The sequence below is a fragment of the Mastigoproctus giganteus genome, chromosome 7, assembly GCF_048544385.1.
Source record: "Mastigoproctus giganteus isolate SK-2022 chromosome 7, ASM4854438v1, whole genome shotgun sequence".
Classification (NCBI taxonomy): Eukaryota; Metazoa; Arthropoda; class Arachnida; order Uropygi; family Thelyphonidae; genus Mastigoproctus; species Mastigoproctus giganteus.
In genome coordinates, this window is record NC_143581.1 from 161520524 (window position 1) to 161531761 (window position 11238).

Sequence of the window (11238 nt, forward strand, 5' to 3'; positions counted from 1 at the left end):
GCGACTATGATGGTCTGAGACAGTATTTAAATTCTATACAGTGGGACCAACTGATGATGTTACCAACAGCAAACTCAAAATGGGAAGCATTCAAAGAACTAATCTTGGAGGCTACCAGGCTTTACATACCAACTAAGAAATATTGTTCAAGGTTTAGGCCTAAATGGTTGTCAGATGAACTAATGAGACATGTGGCAGAGAAGAAAAATGCATGGTATACATACAAATTAATGGGTGACATGGAAGCCTATGATAGATATAAGTTGGTCTGTAACCAAGTCACAAAGGAGATTAGGCAGGCGAAGGCAGATTACGAGAAATCCTTGGCAAGGGATGCAAAGAAAAACAGCAAAGAGTTCTTTACTTATGTAAACTCTAGAAGGAAGGGGATGAATCAGATTGGTCCACTTGATATTGATGGGTCAACTGTTGATGATCCTGCTCAGGTAGCTAACAAACTAAATGAGTATTTTGCATCTGCATTCACACATGAGGAGTTATTCAGCGAGGGGAATGCCAGAGGTGTATTCAACTCTAGCAGTAAGCTACAGAATCTTGAAATAACTGGGGGTAAAGTGGAGGAGAAACTGTTGAAGATAAACACAAGAAAGGCACCCGGGGTGGATGGGATCTATCCAGTTATATTAAAGGAGGCAGCAAAGGAAGTAAGCAAACCCTTAGCCATAATTATGAGAGCTTCCTTGGACTCAGGGGAGGTACCCATAGACTGGAAATGTGCAAATGTAACCCCAATTCACAAAGGAGGATCAAAGGCTGACACAAGTAATTATAGACCTGTGAGCTTAACTTCTGTTCCAGGAAAATTAATGGAAGCACTGCAGGATCATTTAGACAAGACTTCAGTTATAGCTCGGACACAGCATGGCTTTGTTAAGGGGAAGTCTTGCCTGACCAATTTGATTGGATACTATGATGCAGTCACAAAAGAACTGGATGCAGGGAATAGCTTTGATATTATATACTTGGATCTTAGAAAGGCTTTTGATACTGTTGCACATGGAAGACTGCTACACAAATTGGAGCAGTGTGACATTGGAGGCAAATTGCTGCTATGGATAAAGGGGTGGTTGAGGGGGAGAAGACAGAGTGGTAATCAATGGACACTGCTCATCATGGACTAATGTTATTAGTGGAGTCCCTCAGGGCTCAGTGTTGGGTCCATTATTGTTTTCTGTATTTATAAATGATATTGATGATGGTATATCAAGCTTAATGTCCAAGTTTGCAGACGATACAAAGGTTGGCAGGGTTGTCAAGGACACTACTGACACTATGCTGCTGCAACAGGATCTGGAAAGGTTGAGCAGATGGGCTGAGAGGTGGCAAATGAAGTTTAACATTGACAAATGTAAAGTACTACACATGGGAAACAGCAACCCCAGAGCAACGTATCAACTCTGTGGTACTACACTGACAGTGGTAGAGAATGAAAGGGACTTGGGGGTGGTTGTGCAGGCAGATATGAAGTTCTCTGAGCAGTGCAGATGGGCTGCAAGAGTAGCTCATGGAGTATTGTCAATGATATACAGGAATTTTTCCAGCAGGTATAAGGAGGTGATTATTCCCTTGTATAAGGCAATGGTCAGGCCACACCTAGAGTACTGTATACAGGTCTGGAGGCCTCATTTTAAGAAGGATGTAGAGCTGCTGGAACGAGTACAGAGAAGGGCAACAAGATTAGTGAATGGAACAAAGGGGTGCTCTTACGAAGAAAGGCTTAAGTTTTGCAAATTACAGTGTCTGGAGACTAGGCACCAACGAGGTGATCTGATAGAGGTGTATAAAGCCTTGAATGGTTTGAGCATGCTCAATGCTGATGGGATTCTTCCTCTCGCTCAGAATAATCACCTGAGAGGGCATAAATTCAAATTGAGGAAAGACAGATGTAGGACAGACGTGCGGAAATTTGCCTTTAGCCAGCGGGTGGTTGGTTGGTGGAACAGACTTCCATCCCTTGTAGTGGAGGTTGATAGCCTAAATAAGTTTAAGGCTCAGCTGGACAGGTATTTTGAACGAACAGAGGGGTGAAGTGGGTTTTTTTTTTTTTTTTTGGCTGATGCTGCATAAGCTTGCTTTCTTGCATCAAATGCCTCTACTAATGCTAATGCTATCATAGGCTTCCATGTCACCTATTAATTTATATGTATCCCATGCATTTTTCTTCTCTGCCACGTCTCATTAATTCATCTGACATCCATTTAGGTGGTTTTTTTGTTAGTTAGTTAGTTGTTGGCACATCGTCTTCTGTGACCATAATGCACCTCTCCAGGTTTCTACATTTTCTACTCTGATCCAAGCCAGAGGTGGGATTCGAACCCGCGACCTCAGGGTTGCTAGGCAGGCACTTTACCCACCCGGCTAGCCTGGTCGGCCCATTTAGGCATAAACCTTGAACAATATTTCTTAGTTGGTATGTAAAGCCAAGTAGCTTACAAGATGAATTCTTTGAATGCCTCCCATTTTGAATTTGCTGTTGGTAACATCATCAGTTGGTTCCACCGTACAGAATTTAAATACTGTCTCAGACCTCCATAGTCCCCTTTAAGAAAGCAAAAACCCTTCCCTTTGCCCCTGATGGTAGTTACCTCTTTGAACCGTGATCACTGCGAACTAGTGGTTCCTTTATCTGCAGATTCTTAATGCATCAAGAGGTTGTTGTTTGGTTTTAAGGAGCATTAGCAACTAAGGCCATATTGCTCCGGGGATATACGGTGGTCATTCCCTGACCACCGCATATCCCCGGTGGTCATTCCGCATCCTCCGTATTTGGTAGTCACGGGCTCGAACCCCGGTCTAATCAAGAAACGATTCTTGCAGGAGCAGTTGTGCTACGCACAGCTGCTCCTGCCCACCTGTCTATGGAGGTGCCAAAAATGCACGAAGAATCACTACCTCCTGATGATCAGATCAAGAGTATTACTACCTCTAGTTGCATCCCGAACATGCTGATGCTGTAGAAAACAATCATCCAATAAATCCACAAAAGCCTTATTAGTGGGTGACCAACCCACAAATTCCAGTCAATATCTAGGAAATTAAAATCTCCCATTATAAGACTGATTTACTGGCCCACTCTATTTTCCTCTACAGTTGTTTACTATACTCAGTCATTTTGCCTATAACACATTCTTACTCTCAATTTTCATTTCCCAGTACTTATGTCACACCAAACTGACTCGACACTGCACTGTCCAACCATGTTGACTGGCTGTACTTCCTTGGATTTTATGTGTTTCTTAACTAATAATATAATCCCTCTTCCTTTCCTATCTTGTCTATCCTTCCTGTACACACTGTACTCCCCAAATTCCATTTCTGCATTCGTTATATCTGTGTGACACCACGTCTCTGATATCCCAACAATATCTGCCTTTGATGTTTTGACCAACATCTCAAATTCATCAAATTTATTTAACAAACTCTAGGATTGGTGTACAGACAAGTATACATGCATGTGTTCCTTATCTTAGGTACCCTAGCACAGCCCATGTGTTTACTTGTACCCCAATGACTCCCAGCAGTCTCTGAAATCCCCTGCATCTCGTTTTTCAGGCTCTTGCTCATTCCAATAGAAGCAGTGCAAGAATCACTTTCATCTCCAGCAGTGGCTACTGTTAATCTATTTGTCCGTGTATCCCCCCCCCAAAGCTAGCAGTTTTCCAACCCATCTAACACTGTCTCAATAGCATCAGCAAATATTCTTGCACCCTATCTATTTAAGTGTTTCCCATCCCTGTAGAAGCAGTCTCCCCCTGTTAACAAGCACAGACCAGGCTGAGAAAAATTCTACCCCTTGAGCCTTGCACAATCTCTCCAGGGTCGAATTTATCAACAAGGCTCTCATCATATACTCCCTCCTATCGTGTCTGGGCAGAATTGCAGACACTTTCAAATTCAACCCTAATTCACAGCTTTTTTTTCAACAGTGACCTGTACTTGTTATGTAATTCCGGCAGTCTCCTACTCTTAATACATGTTTCTTCAAAATCCTCAGCTTGAGTTGTTTGGCATATGGTTATGTCAGTGCTTTCAAAACTATTCTGATGTGAAACATTATATGTGTCAAGAATAAGCCAACACATCACCTAGAATTTCGTAATTATTTGATACCCTGAACTTTTTTTTTTCCTATAAATGCAAGAAAGAAAGAAAGAGAGAGAGAGAGAGAGTGATGTGCTTTTAAGCACAAGCATAACAAGCTCATCTGAGCTCATCTATATCAGTTATTAACTTTCAGAGAGAAGAGAGAGAGAGAGAGAGAGAGAGAGAGAGAGAGAGAGAGAGAGAGAGAGAGAGAGAGAGATTGGTTAGTTGATTTAGAGATTTATTAGTTGCATCTGCAACTATGGCTATAGTGCACCAATTCAGAGAGAGAAATATACTCACAGCTCTTATCAACTGCCAAGTATCAAGCACATGAAGGAACTTAAATTTTTAACATACACATTTTAATTTTATTTCAAATTGTATAATTCGATAATTTTATTTTTAATCGTATAATTCAATAATTGTATTTTAATCAATTAATTTACATCAATATATGCATTAAAAGGAAATTAGAGTTAAACAATGCTGATATGATTCCAGAATTTGGCAACATAATGGACGCAATGTGACACCCACTTTGAAAAACTCTGGCCAAGATATATTACATCTTGGTATATTACAGCAACACTACTACCTCACCTCTTCTACACTGTCTTGAGTTAATCTGTCTTTTGTGGTTAAGCCATGTTTCTACTACACAATACGTAAGAGCAGGGTCAATAACTTGTTGTACACACCTCTAACATTTTGGTGGAATCACCGTGGCCAACAATTACTCATTTTCAGGAGGAAAAAATGATAATCTTTGATAGAATATATAGAATACAATGATTTGAAAAAAAAAAAAGTGCTACAAGATTAAACTGTCCTACCTTGATTAAAACACTGATTCTTATTTCTGATTACAGCTGCTTAAAATTCTGTTAATAGTTCAGCTCTTGCATCACTGGCACGTGAATCCGTGCAAATATACCCATGCTAATCTCAGAGGGAGTATTTAAATTTTAATCCTACCCACCTGTAATTTGCATGGTTGTTCTGTTGGTTATTGAAGAAAGATTTTCAGCATTAAATTAAGAAATGTTATTTGGATATAACTGAATTTTTTTATTACAAATATATCAATTATATCTTTAAAAAAAATTATCTTAAAAATTTTATATCTTAAATAAAAAAATTCGTGCTTATATATTCTGTACATGAAATACATTTGATGAAATCAAATCTAGCGATTTTATAACAGAAGTAATAACCTAATTTGCATTCTAACAAGTTTTGACATTCAGCAAACTTCATTGTTTGGAATGGGGCAATTAAAATTTGGGTATTTTTCTTAATTGTACAAGGATCAGCTCATAAATAATGCTTCTTTAGTCATAAAAGAATAAAGACGACAAAATTAAAATTCATATCATTTATCAAACAAACATCGGAAAGCATGTGTACTTTATTCTATGTTTCCATTTTGTTCATCAATACATTTTTGCCATTGTTTTTTACAGTTCACATATGTACTGTGGTAAAAGGATTGTGCCTGCCGTTGAATCCAGCATGCCACTGTTGTTTTCAGCTCTTCATCATTAAAAAAAGTATTTTCCCCCTAGGATATCTCATTATATGTTCGAAAAAAAAAACCCCACACTAGGTTTGCAATTTCATCTGAGTCTATTGGCAGTGTGTGGGGCTTGGCATTATCATGGTGTAAATGTGATTTGGTGTTCTGTAAGAGCCTTCCTTTTTTGTTTATAGCCATATTAAGCTTAACAAGTGTTTGACAATATCTTTCCTTATTTATAATCTGGCCTTTCTCTAAAAAATCAACTAAAATTGGGCCTTCAACTGTCCTAAAACACTGTGGCCATAATTTTTTGTGATTATCTGGAAAGCCGAGGTTTATGTTTCACTGGATATGATGGATGTATCTATTCCATACATTGGCATTTAAAATAAGGGTCGTAATGGAAGATCCAAGTCTTATCACCTGTTATCAGGCTTTTAAAAAAAACGCCTTAAAAGTTATTACATTCCTGCAAGGAGTCTTGGCAAATATTTTGCCTGGAGAATTTCATTTCTCTTGTTAACAGCTTGGATACCCATATGAGGCATATTTTCCTATACTCTAATGCGTCTCTCTTCGAATCCTAATGCCTGCATCTTTGCACAGTTTTTGCATCGTTTTTGTCCTGTCTTTCTGAATCATCTCATCCAAAATATGAATGTTTTCTTTAATGAAGACTTTGGTCTTATGCTCCTTGGCTAGTCAAAAATGTCAATAATTCTTCCTCCCCCAAAACATGCAAGACATCTATGAACATTGCTTATATCGATAGGGTCTTGGTACATTTTCCTCAATTTTTCATGAATCTGGGCAACTTAGTTTTCTGATCATTGGTGGAAATGCACATCAATTTGATTGTTCATAACTTCAGATCTGTAATAGAAAGAAATTTTTATTTTAACATGTTTGTCTTATTTTCTACACTAGCAGTATGTAAACCTTCATGAGGCTAACTCAATTACAAAAAATTTTGTAGTCCAAAAGGCATTACTTATGGACAGATCCTTGTAGTTGGTAAAGATTTTGGTAAAGATTAAAGGTTTTGGCTTTTTCCAGAATTCACAGTTCATTCCAAACTGAGTAACCAACAAGATGAATCTGTCATTTGTCACTGCAACATATCGTCCTCAAAATAATTACCAACTTCACTGGCATTCAAAATGGAATACCAAATTAATATATTATCTATTTTCAACTGAAACCAAAGTTTTATAATCACAGATTAAACCTAATTCCTAATTTTTCAGATCCAAGCCAGCTTTAAATGAAACAGACATCCAGTAATACTAGTTTTGTACCAAACACACAATTGACAGCATTGTGAATAGCCTTTTCAAAACCAACAACTACAGATTATGGTATTAATACTAATGAGGTAACATTTTTGATTAATTAATATTAATTACTTTAAATTACATTCCTTTTACTTTTTTTTCAGGTAAAAAACAAAATGCTAGTGGAATGTAATACCCATCCCTCGGCAGCTGAAAATATGTAATAGAAATGGTTGACATTATGCAAAAAGAAGTATTCTGCATAATAAAAGTTCCATATGAATAAATTCTGTGATTTTCACATAAAATTTTCATATTAGTATTACATGCACAAAATTTTATAAATGTGTAGTGTTTAGAGTAAATAACAATAAAGCACCAGTGTTCCTTGTAGGAAAACTGGCCAAAGTTTTTTTCTTGAAATTCCAAATATTTGATGTTATTTATATATTTCTTGTTAAAGTTTCCAGAGTTTTGGGATTAATTTTTATACTAGAATGAATTATCTTAATAGGCTACTTTGAAGTGCCATAGCTTTATATTTCATATTACAACAAACAATCTGAAAAAGGAAAATAATTAATCTTTGCACAAATTACAAAATGATATTTTTATGCTTGGTTATAAATTAGAAATCAGCTTTCATTCTAGGGTCTTTCCTAGAAACAGAAAGATCCTACCACTAGTAAAAGTTACAGGTCATATTATAAAATCCTTCCAAAGATCAAGCACAAGTTACTCATATATAATGGATTATGGAATCCTTGTAATCTTTCTGTGCTGATTATATGGGCAGCACCCCATTTAAAACGTTCACATTCCAAGAAATTTGGACTAACCTGATAATGAATTTCTTTTCTCATTTAAATTTATAAGCAAAATTTACAAAAATGTAAGGTAGTTATTTTTAAATTATTACAACCCACAATCTGGAAATGGAAAATAATTAACCTTTTCACAAATTACAAATTGATATTTTGAGTGCTTTATTATAATTAGAAATCAGCTTTCATTCTATGAATAACATTTGCACAAATTATAAATTGATATTTTTAGTGCTTGATTATATATTAGAAATCAACTTTTATTCTATAAAAATAAAAATAGTGGTAGGGTCTTTCTTAGAAATAGGAGCCACAGGAATACAACTTTCTGAAAGTGATAAAGCCTGAGAAACTTATAGGTGCAAGTTAGAGGTCATAAAAATCCTTCCAAAGGTAAAGTATAATTTATATAATGGATTAACTGGTTTCCACTATTAACTAGTATATTCATATTAACTGGTTTCCACTGTAGTCAGTACACAAGTCTTATGATTCTACAAAATTTGAGCAAAGATTTTCTTCACATTTATACAATGTAACATCATAAAAATAGCCACAGGCCACATACAAAAAAACTCCTGTACATTTTTTGTTTCCATAAAATTTTTTTTAGGAAGAGAACTTGGGGTGGGGGTATGGAATCAGCACTGGACCTAAAACTTTTGATAATCAGGTCAAGAGTATTACTCTTGATCTGATATTTTGTCAATGATATACAGGTATTTTGCCAGCAGGGATAAAGAGATGATTATCCCATTGCATAAGGCAATGGTTAGGCCACATCCTGAATACTGCATTCAGGCTTTGGGGCTTCATTGCAGGAAGGATGCTCCTGGAATGGGCAGGGAGAAGAGCAATGAGATTAGTGAGGGGAGCAAAATGCTCTTACCGGGAAAAGCTTGTTTTGAAAATTGCAGTGTCTGGAGCCTAGGCACCTATAAGATCTAAGGTGTTTATGGCTTTGAATGGATACCTTTATTCTTGCTCACATATACACACACCTCAGCATCATAAATTCAAACTCGGGAAGAACAGGTGTAGGCCAAAAATCTGCCTTCAACCAGAAGGTGGTGGTTCATTGGAACAAACTCCCATTGGGTGCTGTAGTGGACAGTTTGAATAAATTCATGGAAGAAGAATACAAACTGTTAAGGAGATAGGCAGGTGATATGTCAAGTATTGGCTTTTTTTTTTGGTTGATGCTGTACAAGCTTGCTTTTTTGCATAATTTTCAATAACTAATACTATATTGGATAAACAATAAACCATTCAAATCTTATTTTATTATAGGATGAAATTGAAATAATGAATGGATTATCTTTATTTTGACTTATTTCATTATTTTTTTTACCCTGGTAAAATTTCCGAATCTGGTAAAAAGTTTTAAAGATGCGAAGAGAAACCACCATTCACAAACATGTTTGGACAAATGGTCAACCTGGGGACTAAGTTTGCCGATTTTTGGGTGATTTGCCAGATTCGGGGAGAGATATCTGCAAAGTTAAAATCCTCTCTCCCCATAAAAAGATGTTTTAATTTGAAGGGCCATTCTTTTGTCTGTATAGGGTATACAAACAAATATGGCAATTTCCTATTACCAGAAAATGGAGGAGTACAGGAGGTTTAACTGCCCCTACGGCCCATTTCGGCGTTTAGTACCAACTGAAATTTTTCAGTAAAAAAAAAAAAAAAACTCAATTTAGCCAGGTGCTTTCGTAGAAATGAAGGATCCAAATAATAAAAAGAAAACTTGCACAGTAATTATATATGGATATAAGTGGGTGAGAAATCCTTATTACTCCCATTCTAATGAATTTAATTCATTTATGTCTTACTTCTTGCAACTTTTGCAAAAGTTCTCTGGTAGTAAGCTCTTCAATGTTTTCATGGGTAGCATCGGTACTGTGTGAAGAATGAGGGGATCCCGATTGTGCCTCCATCGTAATACTTCTTGAAAAATTCGATTCTGGTCTACGATAAAGTGTTTACATAATTTTAAATAATCGATAGATATGCACTGTTCGTTGTTCTTTTTACAATGAAATTTTGACCCCAAACGTAAGTTAACGTAACGAAAATTCATTCGCATTCAGTAATAATTAACTCTCAGAGTTCTGATTTAAAATAATTACACAAACATTCACAAAACGAAAAACTCATCCCTCTCAAATGCAGGCAAAACATGTTTAAAAACTCAGCGCCACCTTCCTCCTTAAGTAAAAAAAAAAGCAAATAAAAATTTCCAAAACCTTCATAAAGCGTTGCATTTTACAACTAATACTATAATTACTACCTTTATTCCAATAATAATAATAATAAGGACAAAAATAGAGCACTACTCTGCGCAATGTCTCATGGTTAGGTAATAAGTAGAGTCATACCTGAAAAAGTCAGAAAAATCCGAGGACTAGAAACCAAAACTTCCTACAAAACCCAGACTTCTACCGAAACTGGTATTCTATGTTCCGAGCGATTTTCTTACTCTAGGAATAAAATTTCTGAGTGAACTTTTCGTCTTCATTCTGAAAATCTAATTTTTATTTTTCTCTTTATTTTACCTATCATGTACAGCTTTTTATACAAACATTACGAACTGTTTTCATAGACCTTTGTGACTAAAAAGTATACATTTGCCCTAACGTGTTTGCACTTGTGGAGATTTGCAAGTCAGTTCCCGTAGACGTAGACAACAGAAGTTGTCTGCGCGGGAAGCACAGTGGTATTGTCACCGTCCTCCACTCACCGTGAGGAACTTTAATGGGCTTTTTTCAATCCGTGGCTGAGTTAGTCAGTCTTAAGAGTAAATAGAAATGTTTTTTCCTGCAGAAACTCAGTTTTTTTGTCCAGAAAAAGAGGCAAATCGACCAGAGAACACACGCAATTTACAGACACAATACATATAATGGAAGTAGGTATGAACCGAATGCTTCTCAGTACATGCGTTTGACTTGACCATGGACTGAGGGATGTGCAAAAAATGTTTATCTTTTTTTTTTTGAATGATATTAGCATTAGTAGAGGCATTTGATGCAAGAAAGCAAGCTTATGCAGCATCAGCCAAAAAAAAAAAAAAAAACCCACTTCCACTTCACCCCTCTGTTCGTTCAAAATACCTGTCCAGCTGAGCCTTAAACTTATTTAGGCTATCAACCTCCACCACAAGGGATGGAAGTCTGTTCCACCAACCAACCACCCGCTGGCTAAAGGCAAATTTCCGCACGTCTATCCTACATCTGTCTTTCCTCAATTTGAATTTATGCCCTCTCAGGTGATTTTTCTGAGCTAGAGGAAGAATCCCATCAGCATTGAGCATGCTTAAACCATTCAAGGCTTTATACACCTCTATCAGATCACCTCGCTGGTGCCTAGTCTCCAGACACTGTAATTTGCAAAACTTAAGCCTTTCTTCGTAAGAGCACCCCTTTGTTCCATTCACTAATCTTGTTGCCCTTCTCTGTACTCGTTCCAGTAGCTCTACATCCTTCTTGAAATGAGGCCTCCAGACCTGTATACA

The 11238-nt window shown here is 36.7% G+C and overlaps 1 protein-coding gene across 1 annotated transcript in view; it reads right to left on the reverse strand.

Moving 5' to 3' along the window:
- The window catches only part of Sld5 (DNA replication complex GINS protein Sld5), a 125006-nt gene extending 115117 nt beyond the window's left edge, over positions 1–9889 (reverse strand). The window contains exon 1 of the mRNA XM_090377156.1: positions 9560–9889. Within this exon, the coding sequence (XP_090233282.1) occupies positions 9560–9664 (105 nt within the window). The 5' untranslated portion in view covers positions 9665–9889. The remainder of the gene's footprint in view (positions 1–9559) is intronic.
- Between the last annotated feature and the right edge of the window lie 1349 nt (positions 9890–11238).